Source organism: Lonchura striata, chromosome 2 (genome assembly GCF_050655825.1).
Source record: "Lonchura striata isolate lonStrDom1 chromosome 2, ASM5065582v1, whole genome shotgun sequence".
Classification (NCBI taxonomy): domain Eukaryota; kingdom Metazoa; phylum Chordata; class Aves; order Passeriformes; family Estrildidae; genus Lonchura; species Lonchura striata.
Genome location: NC_140704.1, coordinates 106,059,151 through 106,083,696, shown reverse-complemented (window position 1 = coordinate 106,083,696; position 24,546 = coordinate 106,059,151). Strand labels below are relative to the sequence as shown.

The window sequence follows — 24,546 nt, the reverse complement described above, 5'->3', positions numbered from 1 at the left end:
ATCGTGTGAGGCGGGGATCGAGTGAGGCGGGGATCGCCTGGGGCGGGGATCGTGTGAGGCGGGGATCGCCCGGGGCGGGGATCGTGTGAGGCGGGGATCGTGTGAGGCGGGGATCGCCCGGGGCGGGGATCGCCGGAGCGGGGATCGCCCGGGGCGGGGATCGCCCGGGGCGGGCAGGGACAGCCGGGACAGCGCCCGCTCCCAGAGCGGGCACGCGCGCTGCGGCCGCGCCCCGGCGCATGCGCGCTGCGCGTCTCCTTGGCGCGGCGCGGAGGGCGAGCCCAGGCCTCAAGGAGAGGGACCGGGATCGGGATCGGGATCGGGACCGGGACACGGAAGCGCAGCGGGAGCGGGGATCGGCGCTCCTGCCGCCGCCGCCATGCTCCTGTGCGCTGCCCTGCGCGCCGCGGCCGCTCGCTCGGTAAGGGCTCCCTGCCTCCGCCGGCCGGGAGAAGGAGAGGCCGCGGGACAGCGGGGAGGCCGCGGCGGGACGTGGGGAAGGGCGGCCTGGGGCTCGGTCGGTGCCTGGGATCCAGGATCGCGGACCCGCAGTCCCGGCTCTTGTGCAGAGACGGCCTGATCAGCCCAGTCTTACCAGCAAGCAGCGTGCACCCGCAGTGTAGTGTCGCAGGAGGGTTGCAGCCTTTCCCTGTCAAATGTCCCATCGCTGGGAGCGCTCCAGACCAGTCTGGATGGCACTGAGCAGCCTGATCTTTAGGGCCCTTCCACCCTAAAGCGTTCTGTGAGTCTACTTTAAGAAAGCTCACAATTGCTCAAGAATTAAGTATAAAAAGAAACGTAATTTAATATAAAATTAATTTTTAATAGAATAAATACTTGCGGTAAAATTATACAAATCTTAGTAATACTGGCCAGGATCTAGAAATATTGATCTGTTCTGGCATGTCAGAGTGCAGAGGATAGTTGAACAGAACTTGCATAGGGTTCTGTTCGTTCTTCAGGTTTGTGTTTACATCTGTCCTCTTGTGCAGTTCTCAGCATTTGGTTTGATAAAAGCTAAAGAAGCATGCAAATGCTTACTGGAGGAGAACTTCAGTAGCAGTGGTGTTTTCTGCAAACTTTATAGCAGATAAGATGTAAAGTCACAAATGGGGAAATTTATCATCAAATGTTGGACGAGAATTTGTATTGAAGGCACTTAAATTAAGCAGTAGCAGAGTTAAATCCTTCATTTCTACATTGTTCGAACTGGCCAAGGCAGGAGTAGAGAGATTTACTCTCCTAATAGTACAGGAGAGCCCTTAATAGTCTCTTCTTGACTTTTTTAAATTATTAGTGATGGCAGTAGCACTAATGGCTTACAGTTAGAATGGAAATCAGACTGGTTCTGAACGCAGCCACTAGCAGTATGTGCATTAGTAACACTGTATTTTGCTTGTAGGCAAGACAGATCCGATACTTGCATGGAACAGCAGAGCGCAATGCCACTGGAGCCTTATTTGTGGTAAATAACCTGTTTTACTGTAAGGGGGATGGGTCACAAGAGTTTGGCATGTGCTTTTTCAAATCAGCTTAAAAGCTTGTGATGGGCAGAGCTGTGCTATAGAAACCTACTGTCATTTACAAAGAAGAGGGTTTTTTTCTATAGAACCTTTTATTATAATTGTAATGGAGCTTTATTTTAGGTTTTATTTTAGTTTTTGGCTCTTATGTTTCTTGCCTTATATAGTGAAAATGCTGTATAATTCATATGATTGCAGATGAGACTTTGCTTAAACTTTATTTCATTATAAACCAGTTCTTGTTTCCTTTATTTATTTTAGTCGAGTTTGTAATTGAATCTCATAAAACTTTTTGCAGGTGCAGTTTCTTGCTTTCTGAAATTTGCTGCAGAATTACCTGTGGGCTCAAGTCCTAGTTGTGTTTACAGGAGTTGAAAAGTACAGTTCTTGTTCATGTTCTGTGTGATACAGCAGGTGGTACAATGAGTCGTAATTGAGGTCATTAAGCACTGTCATAAAAGGCATAAACAGTAGCAGTAATTGCAAAAAGTAAAAACCCCTTGAATTTAAGTTTGTAAAGCAGCTGTGTTGTTGGTCTACCTCTGAAGAGAATTGAAGCATCTCAACAGAGTATGTGTTTTGTCCCATTCTGCTCCATTCAGAGCTTTAGCTGGTCTGCAGTTTAACAGCTGAATAATTTGGCATTTTCCCAACACTTGGTAAAAATCAGCCCTTTACTAAAGAGTTGACCACTGCTGAAGACAGGTGCTCAGGATTTTTGGACATGTTTACGTTCTTTCTTTTCTGCAGCTGTCTCTACAGCTTTAATCATAAAATGAATTCAATAGGATCTCAGTATGTGCTTTGTGTACTTTTCCAGAAATCTGAGCAGGAATTGGCGATTTACAGGATAAGAGCTGCTGTTCAAGGAATAGAGAAAATGCTGCAGTCTGGCAATTTAGGAAACTTAAGAGTAGTTGGAGGTTGGTGAAGACAGGCAAAAGATATCTTTGGCACCTTAATAGTTGTTATGTCTGACATGTGAAGCTAGATAGCTTTGTAAATTCAAGATTTATGTAATTGTTTAAATTATTTGCTACAGGGAGGAGCAAAGGCAACTAGAAAAGTAGGTGCTTTGTAGATGTTTATTTAATAGCATTACTGATGATTTATTCCACAGCAGAATTTTTGCTAAAGGAGCATAAGAACTTGGTTCAGTGGGGGTTTGGTTTTTTCCTTATTGTTTTTGTTTTCCTCAGTTTTTGTTTTTTAATAAGGTAATACTTGTTCTTCTCTGAAGTAAAAGGTAATGGGAAGAAGACAGCCAAATGTCACTATATGTGTGTGTAATTGTTTGCCCTAACTAAATTCCAGATGTTACTTAAAATGTCAGATTTCAAGGGAGACTTATCTTGCTGGTTTGAGACAAAGGCATTATTTTCATCAACACCAGGTGTTCATATACAGTCAGAAAATTTGACTTCCCTTGGATTTTTGTAGAGAGAAAAAAATTTAAAGTTTTTTTTTTTAATTACAAGCAGAAATGTCAAAAGTTTAAAAACTGCTTGTGCAGGACTAATGGGACTAACTCAAACCTGTTGTGGTGGTCCTTTTAGTATGTCAGTTTACACACAAATGTCATGGGTTTATTTTACAAAGCTTATTGCTGCTTCTTGCACTTTTCATGTATAAAATCTATATGTGAGGTATAGATTTTATAAATGAAAAGTGCAAAAAGGTAAATGCATGCTGTGTATTTGTGTTGTAATAGCAGAGGACAGGCTAGCAAGGGATCTGGTTGTCATATGGATGTCATAAAATCTATTATTAAAAGGCACTTCTGATTTGCATGCCTATGTTTCCCTTTGCAAACATGTTACTTGTTAGCAGAAACACACAGAAATCAGAGTTCTTCTGAAATGCCTTTGTATTCTGAAACACCCAGAAAGAGCCTTTCTCTCAATCATTAAATTCAACTAGGTGCCATCACAGGCAGCTACATCGCACTTCAGTGAGAGGGTATCAAGTACAAAATTAGGTAGATTGTTTGCCCGTAGGAATGTAAGAATGTTTGGAATGCTCCAAACCTTTATGTTCTGATGGCTAGGGAAGGCCTGATTCCAGATACATTTATTATGATTACCTTTTTTCATTGGAACATGTATTCTCTATACTTGACTTCTACATTATTTTAGCTTTCTTAACAGCTAAAACTTAGCTTTTCTACTTTATTGTTTTCAATGCATGGACTGAGTTTCCTTAACACATCAACAGCCCTGAAGTGGACTTTGTCATAGGGCTGCAGAGGGGGTTCAGCTCAAAAGGTTGAAGAATTGCTGTATTCAAGTTTTAGTTACTTGTGAAGTTGGTCAGTAAGATACTTGGGTTTGAGAGCACTTCCAGCATTCTTAAAGTAAGGGGGAGTTATATCTTGAGTTCTGTTGGAGTACTGAATGTTGCGTACTTTCCCTTTAGAGGAGGAGTAATACATATTTTTTCAGTGCTGATTTGATATGGATTCTGAACAGGTTGTTGCCCTAAACATTGTCCCTGCAGCACCCCCAGTTCTCTCATTTTGGTTTAAGTTGCTTTGGACTGGTGTTTACCATAGGGCATAGGTCACGCTTCAGGCCAACTTTCTTGCAGTATACATGGAAACCAAATTATTCTAACTATTCTGTAATTATTCAGTGCTCTTGAATAATTTTCTGTGTCAAGAAAGACAGATGATTAGATCACTGGGAAAAAAGAAAGCATAATAATAAAATGGCCCAGGTTGGTGTAGCATAGCAAAAAGAATATGAGGTGACCATTCAGCAGCCTTAGTGGCTTCCATGGGAGTGCACTGGCATCTGTGGCTTGGGTAGCCTTTGCAGTGAAGGTGTTCCTACTTATATAGGCTCTGTTCTGCAATAGAAATGTGATACAGTCGATGTATGAATGGAATGAAAACTTACATAAGACTTTGGGAAATTGGGGAGCATGAGACGAGACTTGGAACAAGACTTGTATGGGAGGAGAGTGCAAAGAGAACAGAGCCAGACTCATTTTAGTGGTACCAGGTGACAAGACCAGAGGCAATGGCCTCAAAGAACATCAGGAAACACTTTTTAATTATGAGGGTGACAGAGCACTGGCACAGGTTGCCCAGAGAGGTTGTGGAGTCTCCATTATGGGATAAATTCAGAAGAAGCCATGTGGACACAGTCCTGGGCAAGCAGCTCTGGGTGTCCCTGCTTGAGCAGGGGAGTTTCACCCAGATGACTTCCTGATGTTCCTTCCAACTTCAACCGCTCTGTAATTTAAAATAGTTCTCTTTCCAATATTTCTCTTTTTCAATTTATCCTTATTTCTGATCTTGCTCTCTAAAATCTGCATCCTAAAAAAACATGTGGAAATGCACCTATGTGATTTAGGAGCATGTCAATGCGTGCAGGTCTCAGATAAATGGCACATTGTCAGACAAATGTAAGACTAGACAACATATAAATTCCTAACTGTTCAGGAGTCCTAGAACTGTGTAAACTCTTGATGAAAACTACCAAACTCTTCATGGCCCAGAATTAGATTAAGTCCTTTCAGGAAAACGGAGGATATAAAAGGTGGCATGGCCTATTTATTGCTCACCTCTGCTATAGCCTTTACAATATATCATGAAACCCTGCTACAGCTATACCTGTATCTTCCAATATAAAGTCTTTATTATCCCTTTTCACATGTAGGGCATTTAAGGATATCAGTTTACAGATGATACACTGAAAAGAACAGCTGCTCCAGACAAAGACGGAAATTTTAATAAATCAAATACATTTATTTACAAAAGCAGTTGAGACGAAGTACAATTGCTAACTATCAAATAGCTACAGAAGGCAAAATAATAGCAAAATAGGCATGCAGATTTGAGAAGGAAAAGCTAAGTTATGGAAATACCATGAATTTTGGAATTGATCTGTGCAGCTAAGACATGGAAAGGTCTGCAAGGGAAAAAATAATAAAAGTTGCACAGTATTTCCAATCAGTCTTTTCTCCATCAGCCTCTTTTTGAGAGCTTTTTTTACTCTTTTTTTCTACCAATAAAATTGGTAGAAAACACTCACCAAGACTAAATATGAGTCATCAGATCCTATATCTGGAAGGGTCAGTCTGAAATAATGGGAATCGTGTTCCTCTTTTATGTTGTAAACCACACAATAAGCAAGAAATTAACACTAAATAAAATATTAGTGTGCTCAAAGGGTATTATTCATATTTCTGTAATTCCTCTTTTTATAGGAAAGTCATCCTTGATGAAGTATTTTATCAACGCTAATTTTATATTGGATTTGAAACTGTGGTGAGGGCACAATGCTTTCAGACTGATGGTGGCAGTCATATTGTCTGCTTTGGGATATAGACAGGATAAGCACAGGTAATCCCTGGACAGACCAACAGATGTAATTGAAGTATTTGCCCTTGCAATATTTCCATATTAAAATTTCTAAATCTAAGAATATCTGTGGACCACACACGTTCTAAGTTCTTAACTGATGATACATACTTCAGTATGCAAGTGTTTCAGCAATGCTAAGGTTTTCAATAAATCCTTTCATTAAACCATTGCTGCTTAGTAAGAACAGTGTACTGTGGCAACTGCAAAATCGCCCTTGATTACTGGAGGAAATGATGCAAGTGGAAGTCTGTGGAGGGGGTTTCTTTGTTCTAAATACACTTCTAAAGCTTTTATTCAAAAGCTAGATTACTTTGAACATCAAGCCTCAAGTATAGCTTGTATTTCCCCACAAACTTACCCTTTGATTTCAAATTTTCTCAATCTGAAAACAGTATGAAGTTTGGGATTAAACTTTACTCTAGGTATTTAAAGGAAACCAAAATGAGCTGCTTAGAGACAGCTAAAAATTCTGTGCAGGAACATTTTCTGGTGGAAAACTATTTTAATCAGAACTAAGATTTTATTACAGGAAAATGTTACTTTTTTCAAGACCTCCAAATTTTTATTTTCTGAATATATAAGAAATAATTAAAATTTGATGTTTCCCTAGAAGACCATCTTAAAAATAACTTGTTAGAATACATTATTTTGGCAATACTGATTCAAAATTCTGCTTCTTACATTTTTATTCAGATTTGTTTATAAAATTAAAATGTTAAAAATCCATTACAAATCAAAATAATATATTAAAATAGATTAATAATGTGTTTGAATGTGCAAATATTTTAATTCTACAACAAACTTATTGATGAATTATGGAGGTTTTTTTTAAATTAATGTTTTATGGTAAAGGGAAAATGAACTGTTGTTTTAGTCTCTTGTTTATTAAGGTATTAACCAGAGCATTCTTACTCTACCTATTTTAAATTTGAACATAATTGTCAAACTGTATTAACAGTGTTAAAATATGTATTTTGATAGTAACACCGTACATTTTCTCAATATATAATTTCACGTATTTCTCAGTAAATAATTTCTTTAGTGGGAAGTAATAGGAATAGGTAATGATTTTTAAGAGTGATGAAATAATTATCAATATTTTTGATAACTTTCCCAAATATATTTAATCACTTTAGTACTACAACATTTTAATGTGGAATATATAGTTTTTATTCAAGCAGCTCAACTGTAACTGTGTAACAAGAAGGTATTTTACAACAGCAAACATGTCTTGAATAATTTTCTAACAAGCCATTTTTACATGTTTTTCTTCTTTTCTTGAAGCATAGAGATAGTCCTGAAAACAATCCAGATACTCCATTTGAGTTCACACCTGAAAATCTAAAGGTATGCAGACAAAAAAAAAGTTCAATACACAGATTTTGTCTTTAGAGCAGTACTGATTTGTTTTCCTTCTTTCCCCTTAACAAGCGAATAGAAGCAATCATAAACAACTACCCAGAGGGACACAAATCTGCAGCTGTCATGGCAGTACTGGATTTGGCCCAAAGACAGCATGGATGGCTGCCCATATCAGCCATGAACAAGGTATTTAGTACTTGATTATCTTTCAAGCATAATTTTATTGTTATCTTTCAATACCTTATTAGACTATTAACATCAATTAATGAAAGCTTATTAACATGGGAATTTACATGTAGCACAGAATTGTGAGAATTCTCTATGAGACTACATTTTTAAAAATAAAAGGGAAAACTAATGCAGAAAACTCAGGGTTCTGTTTATATAATAGCCCACTGCTAGAAACTACAGGCAGAACAAATAAAAAATTAGATAAAACCTATTCAGATAGTCTCTTCTCCCAGAGTGATTGTAAAATTAGGAACAGAAACTTGATTTTGTTCACTGCTGAATGTGGGGGAAGAAAAAGAAGGTAATGTCAGTGGAGTTTTCTTCCTCCCAGATTAATGGCATTTCACACATTGCCTGGATTATACTTAATCTCAAAATCTGCAGGGCAGTTTTAGTGTAGTCGATGTCAGGAGTGTTGAGTAATACCTTACAGCAAGTGCCTAGAAGACTTGTCAGGTTCATTATTAAAATTGTTTCAGAATAACCAGGCAAACAACTACACTGCTTCAAAGTGAGAGACTGCATGACAGTAACCAAATACCAAGAAAGAAAAAAATCTGGTTTATATTCATATGAATAAATCTGTTGCACTTTGGGCACATCTGGTATATCATCAATTTTAAAGTGTAAAGTTTTAAATTCAGTTTAAGGTGAGGATTTTGAGCATTAGGGGAATGACAGAAGGAGGTGAATGAACATTTAAAGAAAGGCAACTACAGTTTCTACAGCATAACATAAAGCCTCAAAGTTCCATTAATGCTGACAGTGTGTATTAGTTTATTCTAGTTTCAGATTGATACTATGTTTAAAAAGATCTTAAGGCTTTTAAGTGAACAAATATTTTCCATGATTTCTTATTTGCCTGCTGGAGAAACTGGAACATAAAACAGTTACTCTGTTGAAACCAGAGCCAGTTCTCAACTTGAGCAGTTTGCCAGGGTTCCATGATAATGAGATCAGGATACTTGCACGAGAACTGGCTCCATGGAGATCATGCTCCACTCCGTACTTATTAGCTGTGCCAGGAATCTGCATATGTAGCCCTGGTGTGGCACAGAACCTGCTCTGTATGAATTAGAAAAGCACAGTACCAGCTTACAAGTATTCCTTACCAAAAGGCTTCCATGGATTAGTGTGGGCAGGCTCGTACGGGTTGGTTCATTGACACAGCCCAAGTGCAGTGTGAGCTGGAGCTGACAAGGAAAGCTCAAACCCAGCTGACTCCTCACATCCCCTTGTGTCTTGACAAGAGATGGTGGAGGGCAGCTGACTCGAGCTCCCCGCTGTGCTGATCCACAGCTTAGCAGAGTTTGTGCTCAAGCAGGGTGATGCCAGTCAGAGAACTTGGGTATCTGGTCTTGGCACTTGGAATACATTTGTGCTTTGATACCCATCCCCACCCTCTTACTTACCTGAAACTGCAAACAGGACAGGTGACTTCACTGAAATGGTTTGCTAATTGCCTTTACTGCTGCCCTCTGAGAATTCAATATAGCATGTTTTTGCCTGTCACAGGTTGCTGAAGTTTTAGAAATGCCTCCCATGAGAGTCTATGAAGTAGCAACCTTCTACACCATGTACAATCGCAAACCTGTTGGGAAATACCACATTCAGGTCTGCACCACCACGCCATGCATGCTGCGAGACTCTGACAGCATTTTAGAAGCCATTAAGAAGAAACTTGGTATGGCACAAATTTGTAATACACTTCTTGTACTTTTTTTACCTTTGTTTAATGATAACAACGTAAAATTCTTCATATAGTGGAAGAAAAATCTGGCCTTGTTCAACTTCATAAGGTTCACACAAGCCCACGTCTTTATGCTGTCAAAGTCCCTCTGGATGATGACATGATGTTAACATAATTTATGAATTCTCCATGGGAAAAGTCAATTGAGAATGGTGCATCATGGGACATAAGGAATACTCAGGGATTTTGTGTGTGGGTTGGGGTTTTTTCCTCCTCTTTGGGTGGTTATGGGGAGAAGAGAGGGTAAGATCAGCAACTGACAACTCTTCCCGATATGAAAAGATTTGTTAACTTTTTCTAAGAACCAGTGATAAGAGCTGCAGAACAGCTGTCTATTATCTGTCATTTCATATACTCTGTTGTCTGAAAAAAAGGCATATTTAGGTGAAATGTCTTGTTACTGCATAGATAGCTTAATTTCAACTGAAACGCTCAGCTTGAGAAATCAAAGCAGAAAGGATGATTCTGTAGTTTTTACTGAGACAGGCCTTACTTAAAATTTTCATAATTTCCAACCCTTTCCTACTAGTAAATGGAGGAAAACTGTCTTTCAGTATTTTTCCTTCCATAGAGTATTTTGTAGAGATCAGACCCTGAGATGTTACTTGGACTAACTCACCTCTTGGGGAAGGTCTGTATCTCTTAACAGTAGAACAGTAACATGCCATGGATGCTAAGTATGTGTACAGTTTGGTAAATCATCTTTTGTTTATAAACTTGAAAGTTGTGAATTTGTAGCTAACAATATTTGGATGTTGGTTAATTTGGGAACATTCAACACTGTAAATTAATGCATTTCCTATTAGCACATAAAAGCTATGTGTCCGTATTTTTTCATTTTACTGTATTGATTACTAAAAATGTTCTTGAGTAGATCTGTTGTATTTCTTAGAATTGTCATTTCATGGTTATTTTTTCAGTGATTCATACGTGTAAACAAGGTCTCAAAACTATATCTGAAAATTGACTTAATAGTTTATTAGAAACTTCTGTTTAATGGAAACATTTTGGACTCATTTAAGTGTTTAACTTTGCAAATGCTTTTAAGGCCCAACTACAAGTAATGCAGTGTCCCTGGAGCACTTAGATTTATGCTTCATTACTGTTGTTCATAACCATTGCTGAGTCTAATTAATTTATTGGTTTAGGTATTAAAGTTGGAGAAACAACACCGGATAAGCTCTTCACGCTGATAGAAGTGGAATGTTTAGGTGCTTGTGTAAATGCACCAATGGTACAAATAAATGACAATTACTATGTAAGTACTGCATTCTCTTTTAAAAGATTAGGCTTCTTTGCTGGCTTACCTGTATTTTTCAGTTGTTCCAGATTGTGAAGTTGTGGTCAGTTTTCCAATTCCTGTTGACAGGAACAACTCATTTTCTACAGCATCTTTTAGTTTCTTGCTAGAATACTTCATTTGTATCAGATGCATGAGTGTATTTTTCATTTCAGTTACTGTCTTAATTATACAAGAGGAGTGATGCATTTTTGTGATTGTGGTCTGCCTGTAAATCTGGAATTTTAAAATAGGTATTTGATAAGCTTTTGAAAGCATTTTAAAGCAGTCTGTTGGAAAGTATGGACTAATTTAAGAAGTGTTGTCTTGAACTGTACCCCAAATTTTTCTGTTGCAGCCAACACTATTCTGCATGACACACATCATGTGTTGTGGCATACGTGTAGTCGGTAGGGAGAGATCCAGCTCCCTAATATCGGGAAGCTGAAAACACAAACCCTTGGCCTCTATCGACATTGCTTAAGTTTTAACATAATATCTACAACTACACATAAAGTCTCAACATTAAAATGACAGCAGACTTCTCAATCTCCCTCATTCTTTAAACCATTATATGTGTTAATGGATAGGATCAAAATTACCTGCGCTAGGGTCACACTGATCTGATAAATTTGAAGTGCTGCATTTAGCATAACTGATGACTCTCTCAGTTTTGTCAGTGATTTAATTTTTTGTTTTACAGGAAGATTTGACACCCAAAGATATTGAAGACATAATTGATGAGCTAAAGGCTGGCAAAGTTCCCAAACCAGGCCCAAGGTATGCTATCTTTATAATAAGCTAAAATATATAATTGCCTGTGTTTATAAATTACATATATTATATTGCTCACCTACACAAAGGGTGATTCTTCTGAGAAACTAAATTACTTTTCCAGTGATTTGAGTTCACAGCCTACAGCTAAAAAGAATTAATTTACTGAACAGAAGTGCATGCATTTAAAGACAAAACCAACTTGAAAGAACTGAGAATTTGCATGTTTTTGATGACTGACCAGAGGAGAATGAAATGTGAAAACATGAATTCTGATTTGTCTTAGTACTTAATAGGTGTATGATGTCACCTGTTGGAATTTTAGGTCTAGGTCTAGGTCATTTAAACCAACAAATTTCCGTTGGTTGGCTGGCTTGTTGGTTGTGTTGGTTTTTTCTGATTTCTGATAAAAAACAAAGACTGTAAGTTAGTGAGAGGGTTGTCACTGCTGAAGTTTTCTTATCTGTTATTTCCCACTGTTCTTTGTTAGCCCACCTAGGTTCGTGTCAGTGGGGAAATTAATTTGACTTGGGTGTTACCTATTCCTATTGTTTCTTTAAAGATGTTTTGAATACAAAAACAATAATCTTGAAACAGTTACAGTTTCAAATAAAACCAGGGAAGCACCCATAACAAAACTGTGATTATAAAATTTGATGCTGCCTGGCCAATCTATAAATAAATAAAAGAAAACAAGTGGTCTTAGCTTGCATTTCAGTTATGATTTTTTTTGTCAGTACTTGAATTTAGAATCCTTTCACTTTAACAACTACATCACATTTTTTTTCCGAAGGCTGAATGGGAAGAACAAAACAAAAAATAGTGGCTTCAGCCTTAAGTGATTTGTGACTGTCCTCTATCCAGCGATTAAACAGAATATGAGTTATTATCAATACCAGAAATTAATAAACTGCTTTCATTTTTCAGGAGTGGACGTTTTTCTTGTGAGCCAGCTGGTGGCCTTACTTCCCTGACTGAACCACCCAAAGGACCAGGTTTTGGAGTTCGAGATGATCTCTAAGGATTTTTGTAATAGAAGATGAACTGTCTGAAAAGAATAAAGTATCTTAAATCTTAGTAAAATGATGTACATTCTAATGTTTTGTTTTAAAAGAAAAATAACAGCAATTAGACTGCTTAACTTACTGTGGTTTTAACTACAGCAGTTTAATCATAATTCCAGATTGTAAGAAAAGTGGTTCTGTAGACTGTGTAAAGTGACTCCCTGAAAGTATCCACTTTCTCACCAAAGAGCGTAAATGAGAGATTAAAACTTACATCTTTTGATCTGTCATTGAAAATTGTTTCAGCTTTTTCTAAAGCTCTTTGAAGCAGCAACAAACCTAAATTACAAATCTGGCATGTGCAAAGAACAAAATTGAAAGGAGATTATCTGACAAAACTTCATCATGTTACTTTTATTGGCAATTTATAATCAAACACACACAAACAAGAAAGGTTATCTGAGCCATGTTGTGTAAAAAATCCTGTAGGTTCAGTTAGAAGTGGTTCTTCTTAAGTTTAATTCTTCTTAGTATCATTCTGTAATCAGGAAAAATGTAAAGCCCCAAAGATCAGCAGTATTCTACTAAAAGAATTAAAAGCAACAAAAACCAACTAACTTCCTGTGCAAATTTATTTAGTAAAGACAAAGTATGGAGATGGGGGAAGACAGAATATACCAAAACAGTTCAGCATGTGTTTAACAGTAATAATATCTGACACTGGATCCTTGTTCAGAGATACTTCTTTGACCTTATTACTGAGCACCAGCTACCTTCAAGAACTAATCTATGTGAAATTGAGGAATTTCTTTCAATATAAAAAATCTGAAGACAATTTTTTAAAAAACTGAGTGCATACTGACACTTCATACCTATGCTTATAAAACTGGGTAAATGCTTTAGCTATGCAGACATACATTTCCATGTAAATTAGGAAATGTGGACGTATCAGTCACCTGAGACCATACTGCACCTGCCTCATCTCAAATATGTCACGGAACTTACATTTGCATTACAGTTGATGAGACAGATGAACCTTAACCTTATAATTTATAATTTTATTTTATATTATATTTAGTTTGTTTTGATAGTCTTAATTAATAGTACTTCACCAAACTATTCTCCCTCTTTGGAGTTAAATTCTGTTTTTACAGATTACCTGCATAATGGCTATCTTGTGTAGTCTGTTGATGCACACCTTTATTTCAATACACTGTGAAGTTCCTTCACACGCCATTGAAAAAGCAGTATAACTGTTGGTAGTTCTGGGAACAAAATATATCTGTAAATCATTTGTATGAGAAACTTGGCTATCTTCCATTTTACTATATTTATAAAATGAAATAATTTAATTGCATTCAAATGGAAAAGAAAATCCAATACATATATATAACTCATGAGTCAAGCAGTTTCCAAACAAGCATGAAAAAAAATTTTGTGAGAAGCAGTCCAGAACATAATGCACAGAAGAAAATAGTACATGGATTGAAATCTTATCTGTCATATAAAGTCTCTGCTCTTCTGAAAGGTCACTCCATGTTTGTAATAGCCTCAGGCCTTGTAGCAGGCCAGGCATCTGGCACTATGTGGCACTTCTCTAGAGACATGAGATGAGGCAGACTGCATCTCTTATCTTGATGCAAAGACAGACTCAGTTTAGTATCCCAGTCTGACTACACTGTCTATTCCATTTTAACAGCAAAACTGTATTCTAGTTCATAAAGCCTTACCTTATTCTAACCTTTGAAGTATATGTTGAATACAAGTGAGGATGTTGCATGCATTGTGGAACTATACTGTGCTACAGTTATTCATGGTTTGGTATGCAGCAGTGAAATCCCACTGGATTGCGCAATCATGTTGAAGGGAAACATAGTTTTGGACCTGCCAAGGTTGAAACATCCAACTATACAAAAACAAAGCTCTTGAATGCCAGACTCCACCCATTTTTAAAGCCAGACAGCATTTGTAGCCTTGCAGCACTTTTCCCCCCCATTTCATTCCATCTGCATGTGACAATTTTGATGTCTGTCTCATGAGCAGAACATGGACCTCCCACAGTTCCCATACTTGGGAGATTGCTAGTGATGTTCCACAAACAAGCTGTCAGTCATTTTGATGTAATGTGAGAATCTGCCAATCACTTGACTAGAATAGTATAATTTACATTATCCCTACTGTATGGCACAAATCTGATCCATCACTCTTTGAGTACTGGAGGCAGCTACAAGACTGTGAAATTATGGTAGACAAAGTAACTATTCTCTCTTATCTTACCCACTCCATCAATTATATGAGGCTTTATGGTCCTGGTTTCTCCTCAAAAAAGTTTGGGCAATCATTGTATTAAATGGTTAAAAAAAATCACATCTTGCGTTATTTCAGGTTTTGTTGAAATTTGAACATTTCAAACATCTCAAGTAGAAATACATATTCTACATTATTCGTTACAGGTACTGCTTACTATATGCAATAAATTAATTTCACAATGCAGGATTGTGATGAGAATTAACAAGGTAATCATTATGAAAGAGTTCCAGAATTGTGCAAGAATTGATGCATCCCAATTCTCTGTTCTGTTTTTGAATAGCTGTAGATAATACCTTGTGCTTGCTTTTACTAGTATTAAAAATGTCTATTTTACTATATACATTTGTAGCAGGAAAAATGTAACAAATATTATCAGAACAGAATTTTCATTATCCTCAATAGCAGAGGGTCACTAATATTAATTCTAGGCAGTAGCACTAACCTGTCAAATAACACTTGCAATTCTACAGTTTCAATCAAGTGGTTAATATCCTGGATTGTAAGAATAGTGGGTGGTGAGTTAAGCAAAAAATGAGTCAATTACTGCACCAGTCCACACATTCCTGAAACTGTTACTGTAGCACCAACTGAACTGATTATGTGTTTGCAGTGGTCTTGTTTGCCTCTTCTTGAATGAGGCAAAAATTAAACAACTCACATACTGTATTAATTATAATATTAATAATTTATATTCCACTTTCTAGGAAAGTGGAATATAAAGAAGAAACTGGGGAAGAAAAAAAAAAAAGACTACCTTGAGAAGATTTTAAAATAGGTAGCCTTGAGAAAGGAAATGTGATTTAGGATACAGAAGCACAAAGACACCAAAAGAATCCACTGGACTTCAAGAGTAGGAGGTGACGATTCTTTCCTTTGTTGAAGGTAGTGTGGAGTAATAAGAAATTCTAGATACCAAACGAAGTGTGTGATGTTGGATAACAGAAAGGATTTCCATTACCACCACACACTGCTAGAAAAATGTTATCTAGAACAGTGTTCTGTCAATTAAATAGGGAGAAGCAGTGAAATCCCATCCCACCTGTGCAGGATGTTTACTGGCCCCATGGGCTGACCTGCCAGTTACCTCTTAAGAGGCTAGCACACATGCTTTGACCTGTGTGGCATCCCACAAGTTCTTGTGTCAGGTTTTTGTACTGCAGTCTGAAATTTTCAGTCCTTCAGTTACTAAACTGAATTCAGCAATGACACAGTTCAAGCAGATGCTGGACCTGTGTGGTCTGAAGACCGGTAGTTCACAGGGCTGGTGACACAGAATGGGAAGGCAGATCAAAGGAAGTCCTAAGCACACCATGCAGCTACAAAAGCATCTTGCAGCTGTGCTAGATGTAAAAGGGAGGGGCTGATGGAAACAAGGGCAAGAAATGAATGTAGGGATAGCAACTAGCAGTCAACTGACTGATGCTTTTCGTTAGTCCAAACAGTAGTTCTTACAAAAGGCTTAAAGAACAGTATTTTTTCCAGTTACTGACAGATATTATTATCATATCCTAACATCTGTTGCAGCAGATATTGCTCACGAGACCCCCTTCCCCATTACCTCAGTGTCTGGTTATGAACACCTAACACACACCAAATTCCTGGAACTCCACACTACTCATGCACAAGGATCAAAATGCAGTATCACAATGCAGACCACACCTGTAGCCTGTCACGTTTAACCATGTGCACCCATGTATAACACCATGAAAAGAAAAATTATTCTGCTTTTGCAAACTGCTCTTACTTTATGTAGGCTGACATTCCATAGGCTGTCTGTTATTCAATGAGTTTTCCATTTCTAGAGATAGCCTCTGTCATCAATTGAACACAAAAGAATTTGAAGGCAGCTCCCTTTGTGGCATAGTCACTCACGCTGACAGAGCTGTTCCTGGCCACTGGACAGTGCCCACTGTACACTAACAGAATCAAATGAAAGTGAAGGCAGTTACTTAACAACACAAATCATCTGTACCAGCATTTGTACAGGAAGATTGTGAAAGCAAATGAGACAAGTTTGTCTGAACAGTAAGCCGTGGAGCATGGGAACGAGAGATTTTTGATGCCATGCTCTATCCATGCTGATAGATCATTGCGGGGAGGAGGGGGGAATCAGAATGTACAGCAAGTCCACATAATAGGTGTCTTCAATCAAAGTTATGTTTTGATACAGAAAAAAACCCACTTTTCTGATGAATAGGAAATATTAAGGAATTTCTATCCAGTAACAGATTAAAGCAATCCAGTAGCAGAGTGACCACAGCAATTAAAACTATGCTAAAGGACTTTGTTTAGCTACCATGTCAAAATACTACACCTGGCGGCCCTTCAGCATCTCCCAGAAGCGATCTGGAGAACATTACTCGAGAATTCAGGAGTACAGCACCAGACGTGTTCCTTAAATCCTGCCACATACGACTGTTGTTACAAGCAGATGCAAAACCTCTCACGAGTGCAGATGAATGACCCCCCTTCCAAGGCTGCAACTAGGCCTACATCGTCAGTCAACTCCGTAACCCCTCAGATGTCTTTATATGACGTCTGACTCATTTGTACAAGCAGAGCACCCCCAAAAAACTAGTTTGGAAACCCAGAAATTGCCCTGTCCTGCAGCGGCGGGCGGATGGGAATTGTGCCTAAGTGGGGGGCGGGGGACGCAGCACTGACCAGACCCCAGGCGCGGCGGGAGCCGCATCCCGCAGCCTTTCGCGAAAGCGAACGGCCACCCCGGGCTTTCCGGCACCGCGCCACACGCACCTGCGTCCGGGGGCTTCTCCCAAAAACTGCGGGGCCTTTAGCCGCAGCCCCTCGGCACCCACTAGCCCGGCGATGGGATAGAAGGTACGAGGGAACGGGATGGGCAGCGCCCGCCGCGCACGCGCACTGCGCCGGGGAGTTAAAACTCACTGCGCCATCACCGCCGGAAAAACCCCTCCCCGGGGAGGGGGCGGCAGCGGCAGCGCTGGGCGAGGCGAAGCGAAGCGGGGCGCGCTGGTGGCTGTAGGTCGGCTCCCGTCCCGCGGCAGGGACCGGAAAAGCTCTCATCCGCCACCTCGCCCATGACCGGCCAGGGCCGCCGCCGCCATTTCCAGAAGGTTCCAGCGACCGCAGCCCAAGAGGATGCGCGGCTGCCCCCAGCAGCCCCCCCGTCGCGCATGCGCAATGCTCGCGCCCTAGTCCTCGTCCCAGCCCCGTCCGTGTGTGGCATCCCGCGAGCCCGTTATTTCCCGTCGCCCTGCGGGCGTCCGCGCCCGTCTCCTTCGGGATGGGGCCGGCCCTGGGAATGGAGAGAGGCGCTGCGCTGCCCACCCCGCCCCGAGCGCTCTGTCGTTGGCAGCGGCACCGCTCGACCGCGTCCCGTGCCCTGCGCGAGGCCCACGTGGGCGGCGCGCGGCCAATGGGAGCGCCGCCGGGAGGGGGCGGGGGGGAGCCGAGCGGCGGCGCGGGGTGTGAGGAAAGGAGGGAGGGAGAGAGGGAAGAAGGGAGAGAGAGGGAGAGAAGGAAGGAAGGGAAGAAAGGAAGGAAAGACAGGAAGGAAAGAAGAAAGAAAGAAGGAAAGAAGGGCGGGTAGGGTGTTCGCAATCCCTGGTGCCTGGAGCCGCGGCTGAGCCTCAGCCCCTGAGCACTGCGGGCGGCACTCGCTGCCCTGCCCGATTCCCCGCGGCCGCGCCGTCCACAGAGACAGCAGCAGCAGGAGGAGGACGCGTCCCGCTGCCGTGCTCCCGAGAGAAGGTAAGGACCGGAGCGCACCTTCCCGGCGCGCGGCGGGGACCCCCGGCCCCGCCCGGTGCCCGCGGGGTGCCGCCCCTTGTCCCTGGGCTGGGGGAGCGCCCACCCGGAGCCCGCCTCGGCGGTGTCAGCGCTGCCGCCGCGTCCCCCCGGGCAGCGGGCACCGCGCCTCCCGCCCCGCTCCGTCCGGCCGCGCTGTCAGCCCGGCAGCGCCGCGGCGGGGGCCATGGCCGCCGCTGTCACCGCCTGGCCCGCCGAGCCTGGCCGCTGCCCCGCCGAGCCTGGCCGCTGCCCCGCCGAGCCTGGCCGCTGCCCCGCCGAGCCTGGCCGCTGCCCCGCCGCCCGGAGGTTCCCGCGGGAGGCAGGGCCGGCAGCGTGCGGGGAAGGCAGTGAGGCGGCACGGGCGAGCGGGGCGCGGGTGCCGAGTGCGGCATGGCAGTGTACACACACACACACACACACACACGCACATAACACACGCGCCCCGCCTCCGTGTCGGGAATTTCGGCTGCTCCCTGCAGCCTCGGGAGTTGGTCCGGCAGCCCGGCCGGATAACGCGTTCCCTGCCTTCCCTGGCAGCGCCCGGCAGCCGCCGATGTGGATGAAGCGCGGCAACTCGCGCTGCACAGGTGACAGCAGGCAACAAAGGAAGGGCAAGGAATGAGAGAATGCCAGGCTCAGTTGCTCAGTTTTTCATTCTAGAGCCTGTCAGACTCTCGAGGTACCATTGATAATATTCAGTCTTGTTTGGTTGGGTTTTTTGTTTCGGTAGAGGATTTTTTTTGGGGGGGTTTTTTGGGTCTTTTTTTTCCTAAAGACTGTGTATGCAATAAGAAATTAAAGGATTCCTTTTTTACTTTAAACTCCCAAATAAAAGAAATATTCTGCACAATCATAGAATCAATTAGGTCGTAAAAGATCCCTGAGATCGTTGAGTCCAACCTGTGACCAAAGACTGTCATGTCAGGTAGACTGTGGCACTAAGTGCTGTGTCCTGTCTTTCTTTAAACACCTCCAGAGGCATTGATTCCACCACCTCCCTGAGCAGCACATTCCAATATCAGTATTATTATTTAATATTAGCATTATCAGGTAAAGCTCCCGTGGAAATTGCCTGGACACTGTCACTGTGTTCCATGCCTTTCTTCTGCAGCCCATGTGATATGGAAGAAAGGGAATATTATGCCCCTGAATTACAAAGTAACTGATGGGATAAAACAAATTTTTAATGGAGAAAAGTGAGTGATGCTTACAGGAGCAAAAAGCTATTGGACAGATGTGGAGCAGTCCAAATGTACTTATGTTCCAGGAAAAAAATGTCTAATTTTGGAATACTATGAAAGGGTGAGATCATCATGTCTATAAGAAATCATTAACTATTATTAAAATAATTCATTTTGATAAATTATTGACAAGCCATGATTTGGAGGTTGGGGGTACTTCTCTCTAATTTTCAAACAGCAAGGGTGTGGGTGTTTTCAGTATGCAAGTTGATCATAGATTGGTTGTCCTCAAGTCTTGGTTACTGTAGGTAGGGACATAGTGAGCTGCTGTGCAGGTGCTATCTCGCTGTAAGGAGCCTGTGCTTTCTTTTCCTTCTTCTGCAGTAATCCTTTGCTATAGTTCACTGGGTGAAAGTCACCAGAGCAACAGATCTTCAGCATTGTCTGAAGATGTCAAGGTACTTCAACTGTTCTTTTTATTTGAGGTTTATGCAGGTGCTGGGTGTCTCTTGCTTTTCTTCATTTTTGAGGTGGAAATTCACACTCCCTGCTGACCTTGTGACTTGATCAGCTGGGGACCTTAATCTCACCCTTTGTGGATTTAGTAGCTTTCTGTGCAAGCTTGAGAAATGCTCTGTTCCAATAAAAATTGTAGGGTTTGAAGTACAGCAGAATACTACTCTGGGAAGGTAGTGGTGAGCCCATTGACTGACTGTGTCTTTCTACACTCCACCTTCCCCTTAATAGTTCTACTTTTCTGTATGCGTTTTGCAGGCTAAAATGTCAAGGATGTTTTTCTTGGCACCCAGAGGATCATGATGGCTTTCTTGTGGCAAAGTCAGTTTTTCAGTGTGCAGTGTGTGAGTCCCTTTTCCTATTTCCTGGCTTTTCTGTAGTAATCACTGAGTGTGGGCGGTGATCAGAGAGCCTTTGGTTCTTTCACAAAGATGACAGCTCAGTCTTTCAAATATAAATATTTCTGCCTTTTTATTGCCATCTCTTTGTGTGTTCCTCTCCCACCCAGAGGATTATTCAAAATTGTTTGTGAACTCATAATACTACAGATATTAAAGCTTGGGACATATGTTGTGTAAGAAAGCAAGCCCCGTGCCACAAACTGAAGTCTGTGTGCAGTTTCTTCCAACAGGCTTGCACAACTGGTGACTTCTTAGAGGAAAGGATCTTTTAATAAGCAGGCTAAATGAGTGCTTGTGTGAAGCTTCTGTGTTGGTGTTTACTTGGCATTAGTTGCAGGAGGTACTGCTATGTTACCACTTAACCATAGGAATAAAAGCATACACTGAAAATCGAGTATCTATGCTTACAAATCAATGGTCACCAGTCATTCTCAAATAAACAGTTTCTTTGCACCCTGTTTAAATTGCTAGAAACTCCATAAGCTGTGGCAGCTTTAACTTAACTAGGTGGAAGGTCCTGGATCTCCTTTTTAGTGGAAATATAGGCACCTAGAAATGACTGAGCTAGAACTTCTTCCTCAGTATTGGGCATACTGGCAGGAAAACAAATTGTATTTTTTGAACTGATTTACCATGTTTAGACCATCTTAGGCCAGTGAAATTGCATGAGAGATTTGTGCAGTTGATCCTCTTCAAAACTGGAAAAAACTATTGATCATGAAATATGTAATGATTAACCTGCTACCACACTGTTAATATACAAACTCAGAACAACCTACTTTTGACATTTTTTTGAATCTTACCTTACAAAGTGATGGGCTGGGCATGACTGTTTGGTGTTTCTTCTTTTCTGTGTTCTCTTGCAGATGGAGTATTATAAATGTTGATTGGTCATTTAGTCTCCAAATCAAACTATTTTTTAACTACATCATTAGACTCTACTTAGACTCTAGTGACAGATGGTATGAAATAAATATTAGCACAAACTCAGTCTTGCATTTTGTGTTATTACACTGAATGATTTTATTAACAGAATAACAGAAGTCAGAGCTCTGCTAACATCTTTAGGTTTGTTTTTTTTTTTTATCAGTTCATTATTATTCCAGAACATAGAAAAGTCTTAAAAGTTCTTCTGTAAGCTTATGGGGGCAGTTTCGGGACCTTTATTGCCACCTTACTTAAAGACTAAATATTCATGTAGAGACATGAAGCCCTTGAGAGTATGTCTTTGCCTTAGTTTATTTTAGATTATTTCCCTGGATCTGATGAAGGATCCTTATGTCTGCTGCAACTGCTTTTGTCTTTCACAAGCAACATATGAATAAATGCTCCTCAGGTCCATGGCTTCTACAAAGAGTGCTCTAGGTAGTGATAATGTCACAAGAGGGCTGATTTCACACTGGTTTATGTTAAGAAAAGCCATTAACAACATTAGAGACAGAATTAGGGGCTATATTAGAGGCAAAAACTAAAAATGCACTCTGAGGAGAAAAGCTTTACATATTTTCTTCTCTGGTCATCTCCTTTCTATCCTTGAGTAGCTTGCTGGAGATAAAGAGTATTGGAACAACTCTTTCCTTGCCTTGTATCTTATGTTCATGAAGCTGGAAAGCATCAGAGGTAGAAAGCACTTTTTACCCTCCTCTCTGGTCTTCAGAATGTATTCAGTGCAACAAACCCCAAATAACCCTTACACATTTCCAAGTGTTCTGTGATAGATCTTTAAAAGTTCTGTTGTTTGATGATGGCAGAAATGAGCTTAAAGACATTGCCTATGGTTTTCCTTCTCTTTCCAAGCCTTTTGCATTACTCCTGCTTAATAGGTATCTGGTTATCAAACCTCTCTAGCTCTGTTGGCCAGATAACTTTCTTAGCTGATTCGTGGAAGTGTCTTCCTCTTGTTTGTTTCCTTCAATATTGTCTGCAACAAGCAACTAACTGAGAGAAACCAACTTTCTGTGATGCTCCGTACTCTTTGGCAAACTACTAATCTGGGTTCTTACTACTAGTTTAATAATGAAGGGAAAACAGGCATTTCATGAGTGTTACTGTCTTTCATGTGTGGGTAATGCTAATCTATTAATCTTTTGACTTCAAGAAGAAACTGGTGTCTTGACACTCGTTTTACCTTTTTTAAGCAAATAAAAAAAATCCAGTTATTGAAAATAACTGGTTCTTTGCTTTCCAGTCCCTTTGATTCTCCAGATGACACCATAAAACTTCAATGAAAGTCAACTGCAGTACTCACTGTAGTTTTACAGCCCTAAATAGTTATACTTGTCTGCAAACAAGTATTCTCCTTGTTCTGTTTCTACTTCATCTGTTCCCTTGCTATCTCTTTTCCCCCAGAGAAAGATTATTTCTGTAAAGGAGCTGACAGATTATTTTGTTGTTATTTTTTGTGAGATTTGGCGATGGCCAAGAGGTGGCAATAAAGCCTGTTGAATATGTTGCCTGTCTTCACAATTTAGCCAGGACAAAAACTTCTGTTATCCATTTGTGAACCCATGAGTAAGCCAAGATTGCTTTCTGTCCTGCATCTACTGCTTTAGATTCTTCTTATGAGTAGTAGCACTCCAGCTACCTACTTTACCTGTCCTGAATCCTGCTATGACTGAAGGACTGTGAGTAGGTGTTGGGTCTTCATCTGTTCTTAGCCTGTGAAGGGCTTTTGTGTGTGTTTTAAGTCATGTTCTTTCTGGCAGTGCTGCAGGTAAGTTGAGGATTTTCTTGGTTTTAGATTGACAAATTATCATTAGTTTATGAAGATTTAAATAGAAATTACTGAGGTCCTAGTAATAACATATGGCATAGTTACGAAATCTATTGTCTTGGAGATCTGTAGGTTTCTAGAGGGAAAGTAGATTTCGGTGGAAGGAGTTGAAAATTGTTTGGCAGTACGTTTGCTTATCTTACCTTTGTCAAAGTGCTGATAAACAGGCTTTAAGTTTTATTCTGGTAGATTCTGTAGTCTTTCTTAATAGAAAAGTATTTATTTAGCAACATCTTTAAGTAATAATCTGTATATCAAACATGACGTTTACAACTCCACTTCTCCATGTACTTTAAAGAGTGTATCATGTTAAGCTACACTGTGCAGGTGTTTCCTTTGAACCCATAGCTCATCCTAAAAAAGACTCAAGAGGAAGCACCTGTGAACATTCAAGTTTATAGACTTGTAGATTAAAAGTGAGGACTAATGGATTTTGCAATAAGTGGTTTTGGCTCCTAAGAGTTCTTGGGCCAGCATATTCTTTTATTTCCCTGGAATAGAATTCCTCTTTGTAGAATCAAGGATCTCCTTTATTTTGAGAGATTATTGAGAATAAAGGGCAATCCCTTCAGGCACTCTGGAAACTTACCTGTGTCTGATTCTGAGAGGTGAGGTTGTTTTTCCATGTAAATGTTTATTTTGACACCTAGGTCTTTCCCTCAGTAGGAATACAATGTTTGCATTCTACACAGTTGTCCTGATACAATTGGAGTATGACACCCATACTCAGAAGATGCACTGGTTCTTCTGGCCAGCTGTGTGAGGATTTCTTAGAATAAATGCTGTCCTAACTATGTAGCATAAGTTTCTGGAGAATGTAGAAGACACAAACCTTGTCCTGTGCTGAATGTGTCAGCAGGTGGAGAGATCAGCCTGTAGCCATCCTGCTGCTGAGGTAAAGAACATTTGCATTTCTGATTCATGGGACAGAATCATGGACTAGCTGAGGCCAGAAGGCCCCTCTGACCTCCCATCTAACCCTGCCATCTAGTTCCCCCCAGCCTCCCCACAGGCTCAGCTAGAGCAGTGTCATGACCAGTTCAACCTGGAATCTGGCCCAATACTGCAAGGAAAATATTATGTTCTAATGTTAGTTATTCTGTTGAGATTCCTTATGGTTGAAGGCTTGGTAAAGTTTCAGCTGTTGTAGTTGATGTGTTTTTCCTGACTAATTTTTAATAGTCAGAGCATGCATTCTTCTTGTACTGCCTGTGTGTGGTAGTCTTGTAAAGCTGTGGTACATTCTACCAAGTTCTGCTATACAGATTCTTAATTAAGTCATTAAAAAAAAATAAATTACTAATT

The 24,546-nt window shown here is 40.7% G+C and overlaps 3 protein-coding genes across 8 annotated transcripts in view; 2 read left to right on the top strand and 1 right to left on the bottom strand.

Moving 5' to 3' along the window:
* Positions 1 to 255: 255 nt before the first annotated feature.
* On the top strand, positions 256 to 12,905 carry NDUFV2 (NADH:ubiquinone oxidoreductase core subunit V2). Its single transcript, XM_021525176.4, has 8 exons — positions 256 to 421; positions 1,403 to 1,465; positions 7,177 to 7,239; positions 7,324 to 7,440; positions 9,001 to 9,169; positions 10,384 to 10,493; positions 11,218 to 11,294; positions 12,216 to 12,905. Exons 1-8 carry the CDS (start codon positions 380 to 382, stop codon positions 12,307 to 12,309), a joined length of 735 nt encoding a protein of 244 aa, XP_021380851.1. The 5' UTR covers positions 256 to 379; the 3' UTR covers positions 12,310 to 12,905.
* LOC144246499 (uncharacterized) lies at positions 12,692 to 18,762 on the bottom strand. Its single transcript, XM_085561533.1, has 4 exons — positions 18,610 to 18,762; positions 17,507 to 18,523; positions 13,452 to 13,557; positions 12,692 to 12,830 (listed from the first exon to the last, which is right to left on the bottom strand). The coding sequence occupies exons 1-3, from the start codon at positions 18,760 to 18,762 to the stop codon at positions 13,519 to 13,521; spliced, it is 1,209 nt and encodes a 402-aa protein (XP_085417659.1). The 3' UTR covers positions 12,692 to 12,830; positions 13,452 to 13,518.
* Positions 18,186 to 24,546, top strand: part of ANKRD12 (ankyrin repeat domain 12) — a 59,517-nt gene continuing 53,156 nt past the window's right edge. For 3 of the 6 annotated variants that reach the window (XR_014952856.1, XM_085571916.1, XM_021525174.4), the window contains exon 1: positions 18,186 to 18,331. The gene's annotated coding sequence lies outside the window, so the exon portion shown is untranslated. Of the gene's footprint in view, positions 18,332 to 18,697; positions 20,010 to 24,546 lie in introns of those variants that run through there. The other 3 variants (XM_085571918.1, XM_085571920.1, XM_085571915.1) reach the window with 3 other exon arrangements.